A 27,194-nucleotide genomic window follows, 5' to 3' on the forward strand; every position below is an offset into this window, starting at 1 on the left:
TAAAAATGGCCAAACTGGTATTGAGATAAGCTGTACTTGTTGGATTGCACTTTAATTTTTTTTGTTAGCCCCAGTGGCAGTTGTAAAGAATCATACTTGGGCACATACATTTATTTGTCAGACTTATCCATCCAATTGACTAAACTTGACAAACACATTTCATTTAATAATTAGTGAATAATGAGTTTCATGTCAGTCTAACTGCCGAACACTTCTAACAAATCAGTATATTTTCTTACTTTCTTTTTCCTACTTTGAGTGAAAAGTACAATACGCCTCCCTTACCCATTAAATATCGATGGAAATTTAAAAGCCTCCTCCTAATGCCCAAAACCAAATAAATCATTCAATTCTATAATTGAATTGTCCCACATTGAAATTAAAGACAAAAAATGAGATGTTGCCAGCTGATTACATTCAACATTTGCTGAGGAGTTGATGATGAACTGATCTCGTGTTCGATGCAGTCTGTTCATTCAAAAACAGAAAAGTTCAGTTGCACCGTTATCCGATCCAGTACTCCAGACTGACTGCCAAAGATTTTATTAGATTCAGTTAGTCTTTTTAAACATTTCTTTTTAAATTAAGCATCTGTTAAACGGAACTGGAGTTTAAAAGTGTGGAAAGTCAGGCACTGATTTGTGGGTGAAAGCATTTTCTGCTACAGTATCATGACCATCCTCTTTCCTAAGGCAGCACATCCTCGTGTGGATCTTTTACTTTGTTCACAGGTCCTTGGGCCTGACGTACACTTTTTCCCCAAGTCAGAACTGATACAGCAGAGGTCCAAGTCATCTTCCTACAGTCCCTCTGACTTCTGCTGGATTCTCCTCTGAAGAAGATTCCAAGCTCTCAGCACCTTTTTACAATATAAGGACAGCAAAGATTTACCACAAAAATCACACCTTTTTTTTTTTTTCCCCCGACAATTTAAAGCAAGTCTGTGGCCTCTGACCTGTTTTTGAGTGACCGCTGGCTCCCACAGGGTGCTGAGAATTACATTGGCGTGCTCAACCTGCTTGCTGTTTGGCCACTGACTCTGCAGCCTGCGCACGGCGTCTTCCGTAGTCACACCGTCCCGCTCGGTTATCCTCAACACTGCCTGAGAAAACAGAACCAGACAGGAGGGAGGTGAATAACTCAAGTAGGATTCTCTTTCTCTGGTGTGTCCTTGTGGTTGTGGCTACACCCCTCACCCCCCAACACATCAAAATACAGGACTCTCTCAGAAAATTAGAATATTGTGATTTTCTGTAATGCAATTACAAAAACAAAAATGTCATACATTCTGGATTCATTAAAAATCAACTGAAATATTACAAGCCTTTTATTATTTTAATATTGCTGATTATGGCTTACATCTTAAGAAAACTCAAATATCCTATCTCAAAAAATTAGAATATTATGGGAATCTTAATCTTAAGCTATAAACCATAATCAGCAATATTAAAATAAAAGGCTTGCAATATTTCAGTTGATTTGTAATGAATCCAGAATATATGACTTTTTTTTTTTTTTTTTTTTTTTTAAATTGCATTACAGAAAATAACGAACTTCATCACAATATTCTAATTTTCTGAGACAGTCCTGTATAGTATAAAGAAGTCCTGTACAAGAATAAGATTGTAATGCATTGAATGTTTCAAAGCGTGAAACTGCATTCAGAATATTACCGACACCATTCGTAATGGAAACTAAACATCTTGCTCAACCTATCTAATCCTTAGCAGGTGTTAAAGTAAAACAAATGACACTTGAACTGGAGGTGTGGACAGGTCCGCTTATGACCTGTGCTTGTTTTGAAACCACAGGACTACGGATATTTTGCAATCATTTTACTGAAATCAACTCTTCTGGATATGGAAGTATTGTTGGGAGAAAAATAAAAGTGTGTCCGACAGCTGAAGCTCAGCTGAAACTGGATCATGCAAGAGGACGGTAAGTTCAAGCACACCCTCAAAATCTACAACAGCAAGAAAAGAAAGAAAAGAAAAGAACAAAAAGAAAGGAATAAGGTGTGGCCGAGTCTAGCCCTCAACCTGACTGGAATGCTGCGGTAGGATCTCACGAGAGCTGTGCTTGAATGAATGAACCGAGCAATACCATGAAGAAAACTGACCTAAATTCCTCCAAAATGAAATGAGAGAATCATAACACCACATTGAAAATAATTACTTTAAAATATTTCTGAAAGTGGTAGAGGATGGCAATGCCCAGGACTGTCTAGGTAGGAGCACTGGGTGATAAAATGGGGGAAAAAACCGGGATAAAAATAATACAAAATAAATAAATAAAATATTTCTGAAAGTGGTGAATCAAGCTATTATTTGGTGTCCCTGCCTTTTTCTTTTTTTTCTATAAAGACACTGATTTGATTTATTTTCTAAAAGAAACACTAGCACAGTGTCATATTTCATGTTTTTGCTGTCATTTGAGGCCATGTTTAGCTCATTTTAATATCTATGAGAACCAGATGATGTTTTTTAATGTCCTGATATGTTATGAAAGGTGAGAGAGACGCTGTTTCTCTCTTTTTCACATGACTGTATAAAGTTTATCAGAAAAACAACCTTGGAAACGCTCCATAAACAAGTGCTGCACCAAGATAGCAAGTAACTTATTCTTCTGTGTCGAGATACATTAACTACAATGTTGAGGACTGTGCTGGACAAACGTTACCTCCTCCTCAGGGATGATGGTGACCCAGACCTCGTGAACCATGTCTGTCCAGCCGGCCTCCAGGAGAACGGCGGCATCCACCACACAAACCCGTTTACCTGGAAACAATCATTCACTTCAGGGAGGATAGCAAGGTGATCCAGGTGCATACAACATGACGAAAGTCCGTCCTTTGCAACAGTTTATCCATTAACTTTGGCTGTTGTAACCATCAATCCATTAACCAACTGACCTTCTCTGCTTATTTGCCAAGTAGGTTATATGTTTTTTTCTCACCAAATTTCTGTACCTTGTGTTTTCCTTTGCGTTATCTTGTTATCTTCCCACACATCCAAGCACAGGGTCAAACTACGAGGCTACAAATACTTTTTGTTGGGATTTCTTAACTAGAAAACTACGTATGCCTAAAAAGGACTTTTTGTTTTTCCTCCCCTTTACTTAACGCCCCCTGTAACATTTGCACGATTCCCGTCTAGTAGTTCATTTGGCACAAACACATAATGAGCAGCTCTCAGCTATTTTTGATTTTATATATGGTATATTTACAGGACTGTCTCAGAAAATTAGAATATTGTGATAAAGTCCTTTATTTTCTGTAATGCAAAAATGTCATACATTCTGGATTCATTACAAATCAACTGAAATATTGCAAGCCTTTTATTATTTTAATATTGCTGATCATGGCTTACAGCTTAAGAAAACTCAAATATCCTATCTCAAAAAATTAGAATATTCTGGGAATCTTAATCTTAAACTGTAAACCATAATCAGCAATATTAAAATAATAAAATTCTTGCAATATTTCAGTTGATTTGTAATGAATCCAGAATGTATGACATTTTTGTTTTTTTAATTGCATTACAGAAAATAAAGGACTTTATCACAATATTCTAATTTTCTGAGACAGTCCTGTAGATAGAGAGGTAGAGAGAAGAAGACAATTTCAGAGAGAAGTAAACAAGAAAACAAATAAAATGATAGGACTTTGAATGTTAAAGCATGTAAACCTATTCTAGTAGAGCATTAGAGTACAATTACGAGGCTGTAAATACACTATTGTAAGCAATGAATAAGAAGTTGCAGCTAAAAGAAAGTAAAATATCTAATGTTTTAAAAAGGTCAAATAGTGACATATTCAGTGTTGCGATTGGCACACTGAGTATTACAATACCTTCTTCTCTGGCTTGGCTGATCCTCTCCTTCACCAGCAGAGCGATCTCAGGCCACACAATGCCGGTTAAGGCTTTTAATCGCTCCTGTGTCAAAGAGACCATCCTCGGTGAGGTGCAGGTACGCAGCCAAATCCAACATGAGGCATGTTGTAATGTGGTGAAACATTATGTAAACACGTGACATTACCTGGTTTCCAAACACCTTCCTCCCTAACGCTCGTCTGTCGATGCTTTTATCTTCATTCAGAATTTCTAGGAAAGACAAAATGATCTCATCAACTCACTGCTGTTGGAGATATACTGTCCAATGTAACATTTAAAAGAAAACAATAAAGCAATCAGGCGACCCATGCCTCTGAATATCATGCTTTATAATGATTGTATAGCATAGATGGCTTTCTTTATTTCAATAATTATCAATTCCTGCAGAAGCACATATTTACATATTCATATTTCATGGTGTATTCATTTAAACTCTTCATCCCTGCTTAATTTCATTTTTTTTTTTCCATCAGTGTGGTTCAAATTTTACTCATTTTTTTTTTGTTTTTTTCTTTAAGAATCACTGAGGATTTTTTCAAAAGTGGAGGAATTAGATGCAACAAAGGAAATGTGGCATAATGAAAATACACAGTGGCAATCAAAACGTTCAACTCACCTACCCTTCTAGAATAAAATGGGTGGGTGAAAAGTCAAAAGCCACAAAACAGGCATCTGAGAAAATAACTGCAGTCGCCGACACCAGTCTGAAATCCTCTTTATTTGATTTAAGAAAACCAAACATGAATAGGGAAACTTTCCTTCATCAGTGGCAAGATGAAGCATTTCAAAGATTGTTAAATGACTTAACATGGGAGGGCAATTGAACACTTAAAAGTCAGAAGTCAGACTGTCGGCTTACTTTAAAATCAAAGCAGTGATGTGCGAGTCACCACGACGTTGACCTTTTACTTCAGACAGTGTGCTCATTATGTCACTCAGCGAAGTGTATCATCCTCCGTTATTTCATCGAGAGGGCAGTTTCTGAGAAATCCCATAATATAGTCCTCACAAACACATCATCTCCTGACAGTGAAGCGTTTCCCCACCTGACCCAAATTCTTCGAGGACTCTGTGATGGGCCGCCGTGCCGGGCTGGTACACCTCGTGGCCCAGTTTGTCGCAGTCAATCCCGACTGCTCCCAGAGCCTCCAGCTGTTTAGCGATGGAGCTCTTTCCACTGCCGCTGCCTCCTGTCAGTCCAATCACATAAGGGAGGCGAGGAAGATGGCTCGTCTCCTTGCACAAAGAGTACAGGAAATACAATACTGAAGGATGCAGAGCTGACACATGAGAGGGTAAGCTGAGGTGACAACAGGAAGTAATTAAGCATTATGTAATATATTCTCCGGCAAGGAGAACAAAGACTCTCCAACCCCCCCCAATCAAGACTGCTAACCTTAACCGCCTAAATATGGAGATAATATTGATATAAATAGGAACAAACACTTGAGCTGAGTCCACTCCCGTCATCCTCACTTGCCAACAATATGGCTGTATCCAACTTTTAAAAACGCAATCTGACACCTTTCTTTACGGTGAACTTTAACAGAATCTGCCATCTGACAGAAACACATACACACCTACATAACATATACGCTTTCATCTTTCACTCTAGGTGTCTCTGGATGTGCGAGCCATCCGAAGATCAGATCACTCTCACCTTCATTCTCCCTGAGCTGCTCTGTCCCCTCTCAACATGTGTAGGTCTGGGATTATTTTCTTTATCCTGAATTTGTTAGCGTGTGCAACACAAATTTCACACATACATATGCTATCCATAAAGAAACAAGAATAATTTGAAGCAGGGAATTTTACAAAGACGTGTGGCAAAGCTACTGATTTGAAACTTCTCATGCTGGAAGTTTCATGTCCACGGACTGAATTGGGAAAAACTGCATTTAGCTACTGCGCGGCTCACACTTGGAACATCTTGCAACATGCATTGAAGTTGGAAACGTTTGTGCAGCTTGGTCAATTCAAATCCTTAATTGCTGACCATTTTACCCATGTTTGTAATTGTTTTTAATTTTTCTCTTTTATATTTATTGTATTATTCTTGTATAATTATTATTATTACGGTTGTTGTACATTCGGCATCATTGTAAATGAGGGATCGCTCTCAATGATTTCTCCAAATTCAAATAAAGGTTGATAGATTTGCAAAGCTGGTATTTCTTTTTCTTTTTACCGGAGAAACAATGTTATTCTAATAGCTGGGAGAAACCAGACAGGTGGGTTTAACGTTTTTTAATGTTTTGCTTGGCTACTTTATTGAAGACTTTTAAAAAAGAGCTTAAAACAACCATCAGACATTTTCTGTCTTGTATCCAAAGGTTGCACATCTTACAGTATAAGTGTAAGAGGAGATTTATGAAGCCGTTACAAACTCTTGCGATGGCTTTTGTTAAGATGTACCTTTAGCTGCTCTAATATAAACAGCAGCTGCTTAGTTGTTTATTTGTATAAAGCAGCAGTTTCCTCCATAGAGTGGTGGTTAAAAGATGTGTGAGCATTTCATTTTTATTTCTACGCAAGTACGATGTAAACCATCCTAAACTTTTCAAACGAGCATTTTCTACTGAATTAAAACCAGGATAATGTTTTCCTGTTAAACGGGAAAGAAAAACAAAACAAACACACTTAGTGAGCTCTGGAACCTACTTTGGGCGGGGTAAGGAGGGTGCCGAGCAGACGAGAGCGTAAACTGGAGGAGCTGATCTTCTCCTCCTCTATCTCATTGTGGTGGGCATCCTTAAGCAACTGGATCTCGTGAAGGACGAGAGCTGGAAGGCCCTAGTTTAGGAAACAGACGACATAAAAATATCAAGCATGTAGAATTTTGTCAACTACAAACCCAATTCTCCAAAAAAGGTTGGGACGCTGTATAAAATGTAAATAAACAAAGGAGTGATTTGAAAATCTAATAAAGCCATTTTTTATTTGCAACAGAATATGAACAAAATATAAAATCATTAAACTGACACATTTTGCCATATAAGAGAAAACATTAGCTCATTTTGAGCTTGATGGCAGCAGTATAGATCCAAAAAAAGGCTGGAAAAGTAACTGGCACAAATCAAAAACAACTGGAGGAGAACTAATAAGGTTAACTGGCAAAAACTCAGAAACATGACTGTATAAAAGAAAAAAGAGCAGCATTTCAAATAGGGAGAGCCTCTCAGATATAAATATGAGCAAAGGTTAACCCATATTTAACAATCTGCGACAAACTGCGTCAAAAAAGTCTGGAAAATGTTCAAGAAAACACATTGGTTCCCAAGATGTGGACAGCTTACACATCTGGAAAGGTGCCATCAATGCTGAGAGTACATAGAGCTTTTAGAGGACGATATGCTGCCATCCAGACAATGACTCTGTCAGGGAAGGCCTTGCATATTTCAGCAAGATGAGGCTAAACCCAAACTGCATCCGTCACAACAGCGTGGTGAAGTTGCCTGCCTGCTAGTCCAGATCTTTCATCAGTAGAAAGCATTTGGTGCATCATGAAAACAAAAACTGCCAGGGGACTATTGAGCAGCTGAAATTCTGCATCAGACAAGAATGGGACAACATTCCTTTCTGTAAAATTCCAGTAACTGGTCTCCACACCTCCCAGATGTTTACAGACCATTGTCAAAAGAGGAGGCGATACTACATCATGGTAAACATTGCCCTGTTCACATTGCCCAACATATCTTTATTTGAGATATGTTGCAGCCATCAGTCCTACCCCCATTCATGTTAAATGATCAGTGAATGGGGGTAGGACTAAATAAGTTTACACTTCTTCCTACTCCTTTTTTGGCACATGTAAATCAAGATAGCAAGTTTTAAAGGACGGAATTCTTTGTTTTGTTGTTGTTTTCTTAAACTTCTCATGAAGTGTTGTTTCTTTTTTTTTTTTACATGTACAAAAATAAAATAAATCAAATAAAATCATATTCAAAATGAGTTAACAATGTCCATGAAATGGCAAAATGTCTCATGAAACTCTCTACTATGATTTATGTTTTGTGCAGTTCCTGCTTTCTAAAAGAATACAAAATAAAGAAGACATTAAAAATAAAACATAAACATCTCATAAACATTTATCAAAGTTTTTTTGATTGTATCAAAATGATTTTGCCACTTGCTGTTAAAAGGAGAGATATCCCTCACTGGTGATACTGGAGAAATAATCAAATTATAAGCTTAAAAACAATGGAAAGACAGATCACATCCTAACTTACATTCTCGAGGCGTTTCTTGTTAACAGCCTCGCCTCCTTTTTTAGTCTCCTCGCTAACCACAATGCATTGCAGCAGGGGGTCCACCACAGACACTCCGAAGGGGTCTCCGAGAGCCACAATCTCCACTTGCAGTGATGGTTTGGTGTCTTGTAGGAACTCCTGAAGTCTCTGGACCCGGACAGAGTATGGCTCAATCAACTCCTTTAGCACCTTTTCTAAAATCAGGGAGAAAAGGATGTGACGGAGTACTGGCTTCAGATTCTCTTTTAAATCGATCAATATTCCAAAACACTTTAAATGAACTACTCACTTTTTAGCATTGCCTCATCACACACACCAATGACGACCCTCTTATCGGCCAGCAGACATGAGATGTTGAGCAGCGTCTTGTGGGCCCCGTGGAGGCGATCAAACGTCCCCCCTACCACCACGTCACTGTACGTCTCCAAAGGTGCCTCTTCTTCCTGAGCATTCATCGTGTCCTCCTTCTCCTCCTGCAGCTTCACTGGCTGCGGGTGAAGCAGCACCGACGGCAGCCCCGGCCTGCAGGCATAGCAGTGACCAGTGTACCTCTCCAGACACTGCGTAACCTGATGGGACTGATGCAGGTCCTGCAGTGCAAAGTCTGTTAGCACCACCTCGGGGGAGTGCGACAAGGGTTGAGGTGTGGGGAAAGGGTTGCAGGCAGCTGGCTGGCCACGCACATTAGTCAGCAAAACACGAACATCTAGATGCCCACATACATCCGCTGCATTGCTGTACAGGCGATTAATGATGGCAGACAGGTCCACCACCGGTGGGATGAAAACTGGCCGAGGCTGGCTCCCGCTTCCCAGGTTCAACCCAGGGTGGAGGTGAACGTACAGTGTTCGCTCCACGAGCTGAGCGGCCGAGCTGAGCACGGGGGCGATGCGTAAAGGGAGGGTGTGGAGAGGAGACGTCAGCACAAGGATGCCCGTGCTGAACATGGACATGTTAGTCCTCTGTCACTGGGACTCGCAGGCGTCTCAGCTCACGGGGAACCACCGTCAGGCGGTGGATGAAGTCTGGAAGAGATGGAACAGCAAAGGCAAAAACAGGCTGATTGTACGTAACTTCTCCAGGCCTTCTGTCACATTCAGGGACAAATTGAGGTACAAGGATGGAATGGTTTACAATCTCTGCAGAGGTGTCAAGTACCGAAGTACAAATACTTTGTTACCTTACTTAAGTAGAAATTTTGGTTATCTATACTTCACTGGAGTAATTATTTTTCAGACGACTTTTTACTTTTACTCCTTACATTTTCACGCAATTATCTGTACTTTTTACTCCTTACATTTTAAAAACAGCCTCGTTACTCTATTTCATTTCGGCCTTTAAAAAAAAACTATCCAGTTAAATTGCTCCATCCGGATATAGTGAATTTGGTTTTGGTTGTTTCAGATGTTCTTGTCCAGTTTTGTTCTTACATCCGTTCCCTCAGATTCCTGCAACTAAACTTGGATGTACATTCCAATAAAGGTTAGGATAAATGATAACATGCCTCTGAAGTTTGATTTTTTGCACCATTACAATACTTATAGGCAACTAGTCATCATATCTCCTGCTCTCTGAAACACATGTTAATGCTCAATAGTACACATATATGGTTCTTTAATATATTTGCATTATACTAAGATACATTCATTTTCAATTGCTTTTGTCCTTAATGGCTTTTTCCTCCTTACATTACTTTTACTTTTATACTTTAAGTAGTTTTGACACCAGTACTTTTATACTTTTACTTGAGTAAAAAACTTGAGTTGATACATCAACTTCTACAGGAGTATTTTTAAACTCTAGTATCTATACTTCTACCTGAGTAATGAATGTGAATACTTTTGACACCTCTGAATCTCTGTTAAGCTGCACTGCTGTGACATTTCCCTTATGTTGACGTTTCAGCTAATATGTTACCATGGTTACACTTAAACTGAGTAACAGTGGCATTTTAACCCCGTAGGCGTGTGCAGCGAGAAAACATGCAATAGTGTCATCAGCCCTTGAGCAGCTTCTGGCCCCGCCCACGACGAACGTGATTGGAGGAAAATCAAACCCGACCCTCCTATTGGTCGAACGATCGCCCGCTGACCAATCAAACAGCAGGGAGCTTTGAGCATGAATATCGAGTTTGTAGCAAGTATCTTGCCTATAAGCATTTCAAAGTTCAGCTTTAATTACCTATTGGTAGTTATTTGTGTGCAAAATTAGTGTATGTAGGTTTCCAATGAGGATTAAACAATGAGTCTCGAGGTGAACGTATATGCATTCAAAGCTTGCTGAATGTAGTGCTATATTTACAACGTACGTGCCGTGAAAAACGTACCGACAGTAGACTGAACCAAAGTAAAGATAATGATTTGAGAATGCTGTTAATGCCAATGATGCGGTGTATATGACACATTTTCGGGCTTGATTAGAGAACCAAAGTACGCGGTGCGGCCCGTTAAGACAGCAACTGTGAAATCGTGAAGTGAAAATCTTTCACACTTGTTATCCAGCAGCACCTTACCTCAGTTGAGCAGATCTAAAGCGAGGGGAATAAGGGATTAATCGTGCGATAGACGTGTGCAGCTGTCCACATATTTGCTGAATTGATCGCTCGTCTTATGTCCTTCAACGAGGAACTGTTTTCATGCAGACTCTTTTCCAAACAGCTCAGAGGAAGTCGTGGGGTCCGCACCATTACCTCCCAGGGGTGCGCCGACGTCGCGCTGCGAGGGCGGAGTTTGAAGGGAGGCGCCCACACCAGAGTCATCTCCACGGGCGGCCCGAGCAGGTGGTGTACTCCCAACCTCCTCATGCTTGACATGACTCAAGCACGACGGGGTCACTTCTTTGCCAAGGAAATATTTTGATTTTCATCCCAGGCTCCGCAACAGTAATAAACACAGAAATACACGGGGAAAGGAGCGGACCCACTTACAAGTGAAGGGGGTTGTGTAGTGTCATTTTCACGGACTCTGATTGGTTTAACTGTGTGATACGTTCAGGTGGGCGGGTGACCAGCGGCAGTAATAGTGTGTAGTAATTCAGTAATACATATTTCTAGTGTAGTATTTTACATCTTCTCTTGACTGTATTTCTAAAAAACATACCACAGTATTCCGTTAAATGTATGTATCTGACAGCTTTAGAAAGCAGTGACTATTCAAATGATGACCTTCTAAGTTTTCAAAATTAATCCTACAGTACATGGTACAATATATTGTAAAAACTGTGGTTTTAACTATTTAGTTATGTGCAGTTTTACAAAAAAAGCTGTGGTGAGATGGTTTATCATCAAACAGCTTCCAGCTGACACTTAATATGTATTGCACCACAAACCACGGACAATTTTAAGAGGACTAAAAACCTTTCTTTTTAGCAAAGCATTTTATCACTAAATGTTTTTTTTTCCCCTAGTTGCTGTTTTTAATCGTTTTATTCTCTTTTCTGCCATGTCTTGACTTTTTATCCCTTTTATCTCTTATGTTGATTTTATTATTTCTGTTTCCTTTTAATTATCAAACTGAAGCACTTTGAGATTTTCAGTAATGTAAAGTGCATTATAAATAAAATGTATTATTATTATTGTTTCTTTGATTCAAAGTACATTCAGTGACAATGCTGACAAAATAATAATATATGTATTCATGTATATGCAAACAATCTTTCTGAAGAGAGCCTGGATAAGCTCCAGCAGATCTGTATGACCCTGAATAGGAATAGGAGGGTAAAGAAGATGGGTGGATGAATGCCAATATAAAAATAACAACTGATTGACAAGTGCCTGAGTGATAATTATGTGTATTTTCAAGGTCCCTCTTGCGGTCCAACACAGGATCATTCAATCATTAATCAAGTAATTGGATACAGTGTTTGGTATTCCTGACTCCCTAGTGTCACTTGTAAAGGAAGAACATCTGAGTTTTATTATTTGTATACAAAGACTACTTTACTTTCCACCATCGCTCTGTCCTCAACATGAAGAGATGGCCCAATCGGCAAGGATGTATGAAAAAATACTTGTAAGTGTGTAGAATCATTAAGAAATGACATCCGGCTAACACTGCAAAAGTGTCAAACTATCAGACTTTGCACACAAGAAAGTTTGCTGTTTGAGATTGTCAGGATGAGGAGTGGAAGCTTATATAAAGTGAAGATTCAATCTCCAATCCTGCAGTTGGCTGAGTTTTTAAATTGAAATGTTGACAGTTTGGTGCAACCCGGATGTTTTTGGGTTAATATTTATTGTATGATGAACTGACTTTTCCAATTTCAACATGTGGCATTTTGTTCTATGATGTCTATATGAACTACAATTAGAAAAGAGAGAAATTCAATTTAAAGAATTTGACCTTTGAAAGAACCAAGAAAGCCAGAAGGCATTTAATATTCAAACAGTAATTAATTTGAACCCACGTGTAATCAGTGATTGACTTTAGAAGTCACTTTTATCTGAAAATTGTTATAATTGTATTTACAGCTTCTTTTTAGGCAATTTTATAAAAGCTTAATTTTGATGTCAAGGACGGTTATCACCATGCAACACTATTTCCTTAAGCCTGAGGCACTGGAGACATTCACAAGTATTAAAAAAAGATAATTTACAGCAATTACAAAAACTGAGACAAACAACCACTCTTACGGTGTATGTTTTTTAAAATTTTATTTTCAATTTATATTTTGAGGCCAACAACTGGTCTCTACAAAAATAATAAAAAGAAATTAAATGTTATCTTCATATTGTATAAAGAGTTGCATGTTGAAGCCCCGGGGGTTAGCTGGGCAGAGGCGTTGCATAAGTAGAAAAAAAAAAAAAGCATCAACAAAAGTAAAAACAACAGATTCAAGTAAAAAGTCATTTAATCACAACGAGTCACATTAAAGCCTGTTGACTATTCTGGAAAATTAAGACTCTTATTGGGTTCTGCTTTTGGCCAGAGGAATCAAACTGAAGACTCACACAAACTGTCATTTTCTTCCACACATGTGACAGCAAGTCCACAAAAAAGATTTAAATGTAGCCTTAGGAATGTGAGTTACTACTGTATTGTCAGAGTATTAAATCAAAAAATGAAACATTTTGGATGGTAAAGGTGTGAAAACTTAATTGGACGTATTTTTTCTGAACATGGACAGACACTTTCTGTTCAGTTCAACTCCCCTGCCCTCCATAAAGCCTGTGAACATGTATTAATTTACTTTCTTATCGCTGGTGCTTTCGTTGGCAGCTGTGTCATAATGGCACTTCTCCACACATCGCCTAGGAAACCATCCCCGTACACGTTCTCCAGCTATAAGAAATAAAAAATAGAAAGAATGGATGATGACAGAAAAAAAAAAACCTTTCAGCCAGCTCTTGAACATTAAGAGTGTGGTTTATTCATGTGCACTGCCCGTGATAGATAAATAAATAAATAAATGAGTAAATAATTAAAATCTAATTTCACCTTTCGCTTTCTCATCATTCAGAGTTTTGTCTCCATACATCCACCATCTAAAAAGATAAAACATTAAATATTTTACAGACCAATAACTGTTCGCTTCACCAGTCCGATTCAAGATCAAACAACTCCATGAAGATGAATGTTTCTGCTCACTTGGTGCCCCGGGTGGCCAGGATGACGTCCCCCTTCCTGAGGGGGATCCTGGGCTCCTCGGTGCAGGGGGTTCTGAAGAAGGTCTGGAGACCCTTGTTAAGAGGGCAGCAAGCCCCACTGTAGTCCTCCACTGCCTGGTACTGGACCTGCTGGCCAAGTCAAACAAAGTATCTGGTTATTCTACTGAGATGATTACCATCTGTGTTTATGAACTCTTATATTATAACAGCCCTAATTATACTTTTCTAATCTACAGTTCTGTAACTGAGAGGGTATTTACATGTCCAGCATCAGAGCTAAAGACAAATTTCCCTCCAATAACGATGAAGTGTATCTAAAAATCACAATGCATGACAGTCGACTGAATCTGCCCGACTGACTCGCCAGATATGCGGTAGATAGATAGATATACTACGACAACTGTACTCATTTATTTGGCAGGTACTTACACTTCTCACTCGTTTATCAGCTTTCTGCTTCAGCTGCTCAATCTGTTTAAAAAGAAAAGAGCAACACAGTTTACGTTAATACCATTTTTTAACACTGTAACATTTACCTAAATGCTAAACATAAAAAATGTACTGAGAATAGGATTGTCTTAGAGAGACTTACTCAAGTTATACTAACCTATGACAAGGAGACGTGTCAGTGAACAAAGTAACACTATGAGGTAAAACAGAAACAACAACATTTACATTAATCAGTTCAGCAGCCCAAAAAAAAACCTACAGTTAAGGTGTACTGGTGACACTTGGGATGAACTGGCCATTCAATGCCGTCCCCTTTGGGTGTCCCTGACCAAGTAAAGACTTGCTTGAAATTCAGCCACCGGCTGCCGAGGTCATAAGGGAAGATGAACTCCTCTCCTGTTTGGTAGTGCTGTATTCTGTCTTTGGCCTAGTAAAACAGAGCATATAGTGGTATTAATTGTCTTAAATCAGTATAGTGAGTAACACAGATCCTTCTTGATCTAATCTTTCATGCACCCCCCATTTTAGTCGTATGTAAAAAAAATGTTGTGTATGTAAACATTTTAGAAAGCCAGTATGGATGCAGTTCTGCCTGGAAGATTTCCACTTGTAATTCTGACACTTTTTATTAATTATTATGATGAATATCCATGACATTGGAAAATTGCAGCAGCAGACTAAGCTTTCTAAATACCAGCTAATCATCACAGGCTTAAATTCTTCTACAACGATGTGACAGACTGATATAGTCATGCAGGATACAACTCGAAGTTATTGCTGCTGATCGTGGATCTACAAGCTAATGAATCATGTTTTTTTTTCTAAATAAATGATGGGAGAAAGAAAAAAAATGAACCTTTATTGTTAGTCTGAGGTTGTATTTGCCCAAATACTAAGACCCACTATTATCTTCTGTGTACATTTTTACAAAGAAGAAGAGTAATTAAAAGACTGGGTGCTAACTTTTTAACATTAACACAAAAACATTAACACAAAATTTCATGACCAAAGTTTAATGTAAATGAAAGATATTACGACCTTTTCCTCGATCCAGGCCTCAATCGAGGTCTTATTTCGAATAATGACTTTCATCTGAAAAAGACACAATCTTTGATTATCAGATTTTAAGTAAACCCATATTTTCTTAAACAAAATTGAATTATTGCCTGACTGATTGCTCCTTAGTTAAAATGTACTGAAAACATCCCAATTACAGATATTTCAAATTAATTATTGATTCTCCATTTTGTATCTGCAGGAATCTGCAGGGCTATGATGCATTTCTTAGATGAATATCTCGATTAGAAGCCCAAATTCAAAGTGATTTACAAATGAGGTGCAACATTTATGTTCAAACACAGTAAGAAAAACTGTATGTATGTATGAATGGCATTATCATCAAAATAGTAGTATTATTATAGTGACAGGTTAGACTTTTACTTGTATATCATATTTTGTCTTCAACTCTTAGTGACCACAATGGTAATGGGACTGAATGTGCACACAAAATATTTGTTAAAGCTAAAATGATATGGTAAGGTTCCAACAAACAACAACTTGCACAAAATGGGATCACTTTATTCAAACCTTTTAGGAAGTCCTACCTGTATGAAGAAAAGCATACCAACTGCAATAGTGGTGCCCAGTGCCAAGCCTAAAGCAAAAAGTGTGGCAGCAAAAGCAGGCACACTGAAGGGCATGAGGGGCTGGAACTGACGAACAGCACTCATGTCAATTTTTACAGTACTCCAGCCAAATGAAATCTGCAATTAAGAACAAAAAAAAAAAACAACTTCAATGAGTCTTTAAGGAGCAGAGACACAAAGCCACCAAAAGTCAGTTTTCATGAGATAAGGGAATTGCTCACTCTCTCATACAGCTGTGTGTACATGGTCATTATGAAGATGATGGCAGCATGTGAACATCCCAGTGGAGCCAGCAGCAGAAAGCTGGTGAAGTAGGCATGATTCAAGTGGCCGCAGCAGTTGTTGATCCAGGGGCAGTGGTGGTCCATCTTCATTACACACCTAAAAGAGGGAGTCGGAGGGGCAGAGAGAGCAGGGGGACTTCAATAAACTTTGGAGGATATAGAGCGATGCCACACCCATTAAACATAGAAAATGAAATTTGTAAAACTTATAAAAAGAACATGATATAGATCATAAAAAAAGCCATAGCTCATTATTAATGTACAATAATTACAATTACGAAAAAAACTCAATCATCCACTCAATCAATTAGTTCAGTTTGAGAAAAAAAAAAAAAAAATTGTTGCGGAAAACTAAATTTAGATTTCCTAATATACCTGTTACACTTTCGACAATGATGGGATCTGGGGGATTTGTACCCCTGGCACAGTCTGCAGTATTGTAGGTGTTGGGCGTCTTGCTGACTCTCCTGTTTAGGGATTCAAATAAAAGTTCAAAAGCCTGATGTAATTTTATAAGACAGCATATGGTTTCATTACACCTATTTGGTGATGTAATGCAGCCCCAACCTATTCAAACATTGTTGCCAAGAATTATCAATAAAACACAGGATAAATCTTACTGGTTTCCAGTCAAGAGGAATGTATCCAGGTCCAACAAACATAGCATTGAAGTAGTTGTAGAGGATAAGGACAGTCCAGTTGATGAGCATGATGAAGTTAATGCTGCCTCCTGTAGTGTCTAGTGGCCAGTACCAAATAATGGAGTCCACAATTGCCATAGTTGAACATATAGCAATGACAGACAGTGCTATGACTGGACCCCAGTGGCACAATCTACGAACCTCATGAAGGTTGTCAAATGCCACAAAGGTTGACAGGAAGTTCATTTTTTTTCCCCTCTTTCTTTTTTTGGGAAAGGTAAATGATATTTTTTGGCTGTCGAGTTCCTGAAATAGATCAAGCCAATTTCAAAGCGCTACTCTTTCCCTGCTATCTGGCAAAATCAGAGGCGCACACAACGCACATATTATTTTTCTCATCTTCCATACAAGCAGTAACCGTCCTGGCCTGGAGTGACATGGGATCTCTGCATCCCACTGATCCTTGTCTTGTGGAAGAGCAGCATCCTCTCCTGCCAATCTCTGAAGAACACTATACTTCTGTCAGACTCAAAGTCCCCATCTGTGACAAAGATAGAGAAATGTTAAAACATGACAAGTGCCGTAAAGTGTTAGAATCATAATAATGTGTAAGGTAGCACAATGTTAGCTGTCATGTGGTGCATGCTTTGGTCTTCCTGTATTATATACAGGACTGTCTCAGAAAATTAGAATATTGTGATAAAGTTCTTTATTTTCTGTAATGCAATTAAAAAAAAAAAAAAAAAATGTCACACATTCTGGATTCATTACAAATCAACTGAAATATTGCAAGCCTTTTATTATTTTAATATTGCTGATTATGGTTTACAGTTTAAGATTAAGATTCCCAGAATATTCAAATTTTTTGAGATAGTATATTTGAGTTTTCTTAAATTGTAAGCCATGATCAGCAATATTAAAATAATAAAAGGCTTCCAATATTTCAGTTGATTTGTAATGAATCCAGTATGTATGACATTTTTGCATTACAGAAAATAAAGGACTTTATCACAATATTCTAATTTTCTGAGACAGTCCTGTACAGTTTATCAACTGTGACACTCTTAGCTCTATTTCTATACATCTACACACACCTAAGGGCAACTTATGCTGACTGTATTCTAGCACATAAGAAACAAAACTAGTATCTGAAAAGAAAAAAAAGTTTACTAACATTTTGGGTTGAAAGTAAGCGTATCTAGCTGCTCTGTTCAAGCTAGCTAACTCGAACCTAGAATAAACACATAGTGACATTAAATGTAAGTCTCTGCCACTTGCATATATGTATATATATAGAGAAAGAGAGATCAGAGAAACGGGGCACCTCTGATTAAACAGCCAGTGTCATGATTAATAACGCAACAATTGATCCAAAACGGTTTAGCAGTAGATGCACCGGTTAGCAGACGGGGTTAGCCTGTGTAGCTTTAACAAGACTAATGTTGGAAATAAAGCAAGACTCCAACAGGACACATGGATACAAAGCTATAAGAAATGCTGTCTGCTATACACATTGTAACAATTTTTCTGGGTTGATTAAAAAGCTGTCACTTTAAATGAGAAACCTGACCATTCCCCTGGTTTTCTCTTTAAATCTTCCTGCACGGTGGGAACCTTCCTACGTGCGCCTCGGAAACCAGTCCCCTGTCACTTGTGAATATATTTTTGCAATTAGTGGAAGAATTTAAGTCACCTCAACGATTAAAATATTTTACTTACACACCTGAGCAGCACAGCAGTTGGTGATGTTTTTTTTTCACAACTGAGACCCTGTGATTTTTTTTTTACTTTTATTTTTTTAAAGCGACGAAGTCCAGTTCCTTTCCGGACACTTTTTACTGCTACTCCAGGAAGTATCTCCGTTGGAGGATTGTTGTTGTTGTCAGCTAACTGTCAACCAGAGAGCTATTTCTCTGAATAAACCCACTCACCACAATGTCTTCGGACTTTGAGACTTACGAGCAGGACTTTGGAACCCTCACAGCAGAGATAACCAATAAAGTTGGAAAAATTCCTAAACTAAGTGGAGGTAAGACGTTTTTGCATTTATCAACACTATCGTCGCTGGCTTGTTAGCTAACAGGTTGCTATCAAGTCTGAGCTGGGAACAATCATTTAACATCTGAAACTTGTGTCATATCATACTTTTACTACTTCATCGTTCTTAAAAAAATGTATATCTCACTAAACAGTTTAACATAGTTTTGCCATTTTAAACAATACAACGTAATTTAGTTGCAGAGGTGTCAAAAGTATTCACATTCATTACTCAGGTAGAAGTATAGATACTAGAGTTTAAAAATACTCCTGTAGAAGTTGAAGTATCAAAAGTACTGGTTTCAAAACTACTTAAAGTATAAAAGTGAAAGTAATGTAAGGGGTAAAAAAGCCATTAAGGACAAAAGCCATTGAAAATGAATGCATCTTAGACCCCGTCCACACGTAGCCGGGTATTTTTAAAAACGAATATTTCCCCCCTCCGTTTATAAAAAAATTTGCATCCACACGTAACCGAAGATCTGCGTTTTCGACCACATTCATAAGCATTCTAACCTGTAGATAATCTGCGGCTCCCGGGGAAGCTCCGCGGGCTCCGCCGCTCCGCCGCTCCGCCGCTCCGCCGCTCCGCCGCTCCGGGGCTCCGGGGCTCCGGGGGGCTCGGCGGGGCTCCGCGGAGGTTCAGCCTCCGCGGCTCCGCGGAGCCCTCTGTGTCGGTGTAACGCAGTAAGCGGCCGGTCAAGAGCAGAGACCATTTATTTAATAAATGGCTTGGAGAACAGATGCTGGATCATCTGTATTTCTATAGTAAACAAAAGTCGCACGTCAGAGCAGATTTGTTGTTGTTTTGGCGCATAATGTGACGTTCGAAAACGCAAATCTCCGGTTAGGTGTGTCCACACGCATCTACATAAACGGAGTTTTCAAAAATCTTCACTTTGCCCGGAGTTTTTTTAAACCTTCGTTTATTTGCGTTTTCGTGTGGATGACAGGTCAAAACGTAGGAAAATATCTCCGGTTTAGCAGATATCCGCAGATATCCGGCTACGTGTGGACGGGGTCTTAGTATAATGCAAATATATTAAAGAACCATATATGTGTACTATTGAGCATTAACATGTGTTTCAGACAGCAGATTACACAGATTACTAGTTGCCTATAAGTATTGTAATGGTGCAAAAAGTCAAACTTCAGAGGCATGTTATCATTTATCCTAACCTTTATTGGAATGTACATCCAAGTTTAGTTGCAGGAATCTGAGGGAACGGATGTAAGAACAAAACTGGACAAGAACATCTGAAACAACCACAACCACATTCACTCTATCCGGATGGAGCAATTTAACTGGATAGTTTTTATTAAAGGCCGAAATGAAATAGAGTAACGAGGCTGTTTTTAAAATGTAAGGAGTAAAAAGTACAGATAATTGTGTGAAAATGTAAGGAGTAAAAGTAAAAAGTATAATTACTACAGTGAAGTATAGATAACCAAAATTTCTACTTAAGTAAGGTAACAAAGTATTTGTACTTCGTTACTTGACACCTCTGTTTAGTTGTGATGTGTTTTTGATTTGTTTAGTGAGTTTGACTTTGTAGCAACTTTTTATGCCAAAATAACATTCCCTTTGTCATGATGCAGTTTCTGGCTGCGGTTTGTGTCAATTGTTTCTTAATTCTTGTTATAAATAGGTCAGTAGTTGATGAAATCACTGCACGACGTGGAAACGGAACCATTGTGATATGTCAGATTTATGCTACAACTGCACTCTGTGACATAAGGATGGTTAAACGTTTTTGAAACTTAAATGTTCGTTGCAAGTTGCATGAAGTAAAAAAGATCGACTAAGCTATCAAAGGTAATGTTTGCAGCATCGTTTGTGACCACTCATCTTTTAACCCAAAAGTCCTACTAAAAGTGAGGTTGGTATTTGATTTTTGTTAAGCAACCCTGTGACAAGCTTAGTGAAGTGTGGATATTAACCATATTGGTCTTGCATTTAATTTTTCTTTATCTAGTAAGTGCCAGAATATGTTTTAAACCCCCAAGCTTTAAAAGTCTCTTTAGTTGATAGCTGGAAACATTACTGTAAGATATTGTATATTCAAACCACTGGGATTGTTTAACAAGAAAGTAGAACAGAATATATTATATTCCTCATTACTCATCTTTTTTATTCTTTCAGCTACTTAAGTTGTTAAGGATTTTTGTATAATCTTATAATCAATTGTCAATATATTTTTTTCCTCCCAAGTCAAAAGCTTTTAAAAAAAGCCCCGTGATGATGACTTGTCCATGGTGTAGTCCAGCTCTTGGCCAATGACAACCCTGAAAAAGATAGAGTGGTTTTAGAAGATTGATGAATGCATTACACCCATGCGGCTAGATTTTTCATAGTAAGTGTCAGCAGATACACAAGTTTTATCTTTTGTGAAATCTATATGTTTGAAACCTTATATCACTTAATTTGTTATCTAGAACCAACACAGATTAACAGTGATTTCATATTAGATTACTCTGATATAAAGTTTGTTACATTTTTATCTGTGTCGTTATGCTATAAGGCTAGATCATAAGAGCTGAGGTCGAGACAATATATGTATATGTGTATACGTATGTGTGTATGTATATGTATGTGTGTATATATATATATATATATATATATATATATACACACACACACACACTACAGACCAAACGTTTGGACACACCTTCTCATTCAAACAAATAGGGGAGTTTGTTCAAACTTTTGGTCTGTACTGTGTGTGTGTGTGTGTGTGTGTGTGTGTGTGTGTGTGTGTGTGTGTGTGTGTGTGTGTGTGTGTGTGTATATATATATATATATATATATATATATATATATATATATATATATATACATACACACACACACGTGTGTGTGTGTGTGTGTGTGTGTGTGTGTGTGTGTGTGTGTGTGTGTGTGTGTGTGTGTGTATATGTATACCAGTCAATCTGATTTGAGGATTCGTTGGCATTTAATAAAAGTCCTATTTTATTATTACATTTTAGTTTTAAATTTGATTTATCTAGTGTTTATTACAATACAAATGATCTCAACACAACATTGTATATGCTTGAGATTAGTGTTTCCCACCTCTAGTCCTCGGGGCACACTATCCTGCATGTCTTATATGCTACCCTTTTTCAGCACATCGTGATACAAGAAGCTGTGTCAACAACAGAGCTGTCTAGATCAGTGTTTCTCAACCCTGGTCCTCGAGGCACCCCTATCCTGCATGTTTTAGATGTTTCCCTGCACCAACACACCTGATTCTAATTAATGGTCCTAATTAGCTTGTCACCAAGGTCTGCACAACTCTGTTGATGACACAGGTACTTTTATCACGGTGTGCTGAAGCAGGGTAGTATCTAAAAGACATCTAAGACATGCAGGGCAGTGGGTCCCGAGGACCAGGGTTGAGAAACACTGGTCTAGATCTTGATGACAAGCTGGTAACAACCGTTAATTTGAATCAGGTGTGTTGCTGCAAGGAGACATCTAAAACATGCAGGACAGTGTGACCCGAGGACCAGGGTTGGGAAACACTGTTTTAGATTAATTAGGCGTTCACTTCCATCCATCCATTTCCTATATCCATGTCACCGGTATGCAGTATTCAGAGCAGGACATCTTTGTGTCATTGGGTAAGACGTTGGGTACATACTTTACAGGTAAACAGTCCGTCTTAAGTAAAAAATAATAACTTTATACATTAAAGAGAAAACCAATATTGCAGCCAAACAGGGACAATTGCACTGTCACTAGGTTAGCTGAGGTTCGGAGTTTAACTTAGTGTTAAATCCTTATTTGATATAAAGCCATCTTTCTTTTTAAAGATTGTTGCACTGTTGTTAAAGCCTGTGGTTTAACCATGATTAACTGAAAGTATGGTTGATCTCATTTACCACTAGAGGTCTCTTTTCCTGCATGTTCGCTTGAACTTTGTACGGAGAAAACAATGTACTTATAGTCCAGTATTTATTCATCAGGATTGTTAACGTGTTCACACATGCACAAACAAACAAAAGCCTTTGGTGATGTTAATTTTAGCCTATTTATTTTTTCTGCCTTTAATTCTTGGCCTTTTTGTTAAATACAATATCATGCAATAGATTTTAGCACCTTGTTCTTTCAGTAATCTATTATACCATATGTCCCACTACTTGTTTTAATTTTAATTTTACATGTTTACTGACTTTTATAAAATGCCGATATAAGCAAGGGAAGCTGCAGGCTACTACTCCAGACAAAATCCGAGATGTAGGCGCAGCACAAAAATGCCCCCGATTCCTGTATTTAACAGCAGGGTGTCATGTGTGGATCCCCATAATATTGTACAGGAACATCTCTTCCAAAAATGGGTTGGAAGTAAAAAAAGCCAAGGTGGGAAATACTTCCAAAAGAAACAATCCTGTGGAATTTTAAAATCAACAATGATAAGCTGGTGATGGCTAACCAACCCGACATTGCACTGGTTGACAAACATCAGTAATAAAGCGATTCTGATGGTTATAGTAATTCATGCCACAGAAATATCAAGATGAAGTTTGTCATTTTTTTTCCTGGTTATTGGCTGTGATAGTGGACCAGCCCTGAATATTGTGAGATAGAGCTACTGACTGGTTTTTGTTTAACATATTTATTATAGTTTGTTGAAAGGTTGAATACATGTTTAGTACCTTTTCAGTTGTGCGCTGTAGCCGCGAATCAAACAAAAAAAATTCTAAGCAAAATTTTCAAAGACATTTTATATCTTGTTTCAAAAGTAGGTGGATAATTGTTTTATTTAATTGTGATATCAATGTTGACCAAAATAATTGTCCATAATCAAGGAGCTCTAGGGCACAGAACCTGCCCCTGACTAACCACATACTAGTGAAAGCTAATGATGTTTTAGAGTGGAGGTAGGTTGTTAAATAATTATTGTGCTTCAGTAATTCATCAAAGATAACACACACACACACACACACACACACACACACACACACACACACACACACACACACACACACACACACACACACACACACACACACACACACACACACACACACACACACACACACACACACACACACACACACACACACACCCAGACTGCTCAGCATCTTCATCTATACAGCAGTCAGTATCAACTGCTATTTTGCAGTGTGAGTTTCACTGGATGTTTTAATGACCAGAATATAAAGAAAGCCAAAAAGAATCAGCATAAACATGCTTGTAAATATATTTATAAAGCAAACTGTTAGTGAACATTAAAGTGAAGTAAGTAGTAAAATTGCCTTGCCCACAAAATTACTACGTTCACAGTGTCGACTAATAGTTTTGTGTGCTAAAACCTGCTTTTAATCCCTACTTGGAACATTTATCTACTTCTCTGGGCTCACACTTGCTCATTGATTCTTTTTTTTTCTTCTTTCTTTTCAAAGGGCAATGCCTCTCACATAATGTGCCTGACTGAATATTTGTGGTCTGGACTTGGCATCTTTGAAGATTCATGGCTGCCCATTCCACAGAATAATTTCACATTGCTTCATCTCACCATCTGTTAAATGTTTCAAAGTGAGCCCATATGAATATGTACAAAGCTAGGAAACAAATTATGTCTATAAGTAGCTGTTTTCTGCCACCAATGGAATAGTTTACAGTTGAATTTTAATTTCCTTCCTACTCATCATAGTTTTCCTTATTTCTTTTTCCAAATCCCTCTTTTGGTCTTTCTTCTAATGTGGCTGCCATTTTCTCATAGTACAACAGCCTTACATTTATTATACATTTATACAATGCAATAACATACTTTTTTTGCCACTCATGCTTGTGCCAATCAGTTTTATGTGTATTTATGTTACAGACAGTAGATGGGGCAAGTGGAAATGAGTACACGATGCAATCAAATTGGATGGTCTTAATATTTATTTCAGAAGCCCAAAAACTATGGGTCAACATATTTGTGTAACAACAGAGATAAATGTTGGGGGTTGTTCCACAAAACATGGTTTTTTTTCATGTTCATATATGAAACTCAAATCTAATAACTTTTCAAAGCTGGAAAACAAACAAACAAACCCTTATCTGTCTATAAGCTGGTTGTAGTTTGTGTAAATATCTATATGTATTTCACATCCATCCAGCCTGGCTCGGAGTAACAGAGCACCATCTTCATCTCATCTTTCACTGAATTGCCTCTGGCTGTTTACTGTGTTGGTTGTGAGGTTGGACACGGGTTTTAAAAATGAATTTGAGGATGGGCAAAAGCTTATTTCGGCCCATGGTGCAAGGAGAAATGAAGATCTTAGGATTTTTTTTCTTCTTCTTTTTTATAATGCTTTAGTCCCAGAACTGGTAGCCTTGTGATTTGCCTTTGAGGTTGATGGAGTTTTGTTGACTTTGGGTCTAAATTTTTAAACCGTTTTTAAATATTTATCTGTGTTTCCTTGTGATTCTGATTTAATTTGATTTAAAACATTTTTCAGTTTCATGACTACCTTACCAAGGACTATAATGATAACTATAAAACTGAATTTTTAATTCCAGTTTAAATGAATGGCCGAATCCACACATCAACTAGGAGGGGAATAATAGACAAAATATGTTGTGGGAATCAGTTGCTGAGTGATTTAATGAATAATTAAAAAACAAACAAGAAAGTGCTTAATCAAAGAATCTTTTTTCATTGGGCTCACTCCATAGTTCTTCATAGAAATATGAGCAGTCCAAGGATACTATTTGTGCAATTGCTGCTTATATGAAATGGATAAACTCAAATGCCTACTAATTGGTACAGGAATCCAGCTCTCGATGCTGAGGTGTAACATCACCTGTGTGTACAAGTTCATATCAATTAAACCTGTCAGTATATATATATGTTACTAAGAGATGCTGCAATAGGTGGGATCTTGTAACCTCATGTTATACAGATCAAAAGTGCATGCATGTTTGCTCTCTGAGATGTTGCTCAGTACATTTGGCACAATTTCCATGTGTGCCTCGTGTATCATGCACTACCCAAAACATTATTAATTTATATTGTGGTAAATGTCTGTGTGAATATCTCAAATTATTTGTGGTAAATTTGCAGAACACCTGCATTCAGTTGCATTCACACTTTTTTTTTTTCCCCTGTTTGCGACCAGGTGGAATGTCAATAAGGGCAACACATCCCTCCTCTCCTTGTCTTACTGGAGTATTGTGTCTTAATCTGTGCATTTCCCCTAAATCTGAATGCTGGCACTGGAAGTGCTCTGAAAAGCTTTAGACTGGAGGCATTGGAGTTCATCTGTGACCACTATGGGTCAAAGGATCGTACTGAAGCAGTCTTGTCTAGAGGGGTGCAGGCTGTGGGATTGCCTCCTGGTGAAGTGAGTGCTTACAGGATTCTGATCCCATGTAAATACACTTTTGTTGACCTATGACCACTTCCTGGGGAGAAAGGTTACCTGACTTTAAAACAGTAGCTGAACTAGCAGCTGTTAGTCTCCAGTGTGCCAGCAGAGTATGAGTTCAGCAGCCTTCACAAACAAATGTTAAAACAACCACACAAAGTTGTCTGTAGAAAATAGAGGCAAAATACAATGAAAGTTGCTTTCCTTCTTGATGTGCCATATAATGCATACGCCTGATTTGGACCAGAGAAAAGGTTTGGGCTCAGGCAGGTTAGTTGAATAAGGGCCAGTCCCAATCCCCCCCTAGCCCTACTTTTCAGCCCTACCCCTAAATTTTGCGCGTTCCCATGAGGGTAGTGGTGTCCCAATTACTCTTTGCATCTAGGGGTAGTGTGCACATCGAGGGGTAGTGTGTATGAATCTAACCCTTCACAGCACAGCTAGGGATTTCAGATGCTGACTCACTGACCGAGGGCTAGAGAAATTTCCCAGAATGCTTTACGTCATCATTTGCAGACTGAATCAAACAAAAAAACATGGCGGACATTTCTAATTTTTAGAAAATAAAATCAATATTTTGAGGTAGTTTCTGCATAAAAATTCGTTTTGATTACATTTCTAGCGAGAAATATATATTTTACTTTCATAATATTCACTCAGTGAATGTACATAATCACTCGCTTGGTCGTTGTTGCGTTGTATCTTCAGATCTCGCCACAATAAAGGCTGATTTATGGTTCCGCGTTACACCAACGCAGACCCTACGCCGTAGGCTCTGTGTCGATTTAAAGCGGAACCATAAATCGCCAGCGGCTCTTCTCATCTCCGAAAACATCGGAACAAATTTATTAACATGCATTATTTGGATAAACCGAGCCCACAGTTACTTTTACGCCTGAAAAAATATTAAAACTTAATAAAGTGGCATATTAACAGCGCTACAGCTGAAATTAAAACAGCTTTTAGCTCTGGGCTTCCTGATATGGTGTGACGTATGTGCAAACTTAACTACGCTTCGCTTACGTA

At 38.2% G+C, this 27,194-nt stretch overlaps 3 protein-coding genes across 10 annotated transcripts in view; 1 reads left to right on the forward strand and 2 right to left on the reverse strand.

Annotated features, from left to right (window-relative positions):
* Positions 1–36: 36 nt before the first annotated feature.
* Positions 37–10,840, reverse strand: coasy (CoA synthase). The gene is made up of 10 exons (XM_061707897.1): positions 10,656–10,840; positions 8,433–9,168; positions 8,123–8,337; positions 6,555–6,686; positions 4,940–5,129; positions 4,039–4,103; positions 3,851–3,935; positions 2,680–2,777; positions 956–1,102; positions 37–859 (listed from the first exon to the last, which is right to left on the reverse strand). The coding sequence occupies exons 2-10, from the start codon at positions 9,094–9,096 to the stop codon at positions 800–802; spliced, it is 1,656 nt and encodes a 551-aa protein (XP_061563881.1). The 5' UTR covers positions 9,097–9,168; positions 10,656–10,840; the 3' UTR covers positions 37–799.
* A 1,939-nt stretch (positions 10,841–12,779) lies between these two features.
* Positions 12,780–18,408, reverse strand: zdhhc6 (zinc finger DHHC-type palmitoyltransferase 6). 4 transcript variants are annotated; one of them, XM_061707666.1, is made up of 11 exons: positions 18,340–18,408; positions 16,749–17,310; positions 16,504–16,595; positions 16,066–16,225; positions 15,803–15,961; positions 15,237–15,290; positions 14,458–14,625; positions 14,178–14,219; positions 13,729–13,877; positions 13,579–13,625; positions 12,780–13,422 (listed from the first exon to the last, which is right to left on the reverse strand). In XM_061707666.1, exons 2-11 carry the CDS (start codon positions 17,013–17,015, stop codon positions 13,322–13,324), a joined length of 1,239 nt encoding a protein of 412 aa, XP_061563650.1. In that variant the 5' UTR covers positions 17,016–17,310; positions 18,340–18,408; the 3' UTR covers positions 12,780–13,321. The 4 variants fall into 4 exon arrangements, with proteins under 4 accessions (XP_061563650.1, XP_061563652.1, XP_061563653.1 ...); XM_061707668.1 differs by having other exon boundaries at positions 18,335–18,356; XM_061707669.1 differs by lacking the exon at positions 18,340–18,408 and adding an exon at positions 18,094–18,325 and having other exon boundaries at positions 13,729–13,874.
* A 219-nt stretch (positions 18,409–18,627) lies between these two features.
* The window catches only part of vti1a (vesicle transport through interaction with t-SNAREs 1A), a 128,253-nt gene continuing 119,686 nt past the window's right edge, over positions 18,628–27,194 (forward strand). For all 5 annotated transcript variants that reach the window (XM_061707852.1, XM_061707853.1, XM_061707854.1 and 2 more), the window contains exon 1: positions 18,628–18,798. In XM_061707852.1, coding sequence (XP_061563836.1) covers positions 18,705–18,798 — 94 coding nt within the window. In that variant the 5' untranslated portion in view covers positions 18,628–18,704. The remainder of the gene's footprint in view (positions 18,799–27,194) is intronic.

Source organism: Cololabis saira, chromosome 19 (assembly GCF_033807715.1).
Source record: "Cololabis saira isolate AMF1-May2022 chromosome 19, fColSai1.1, whole genome shotgun sequence".
NCBI lineage: Eukaryota > Metazoa > Chordata > Actinopteri > Beloniformes > Belonidae > Cololabis > Cololabis saira.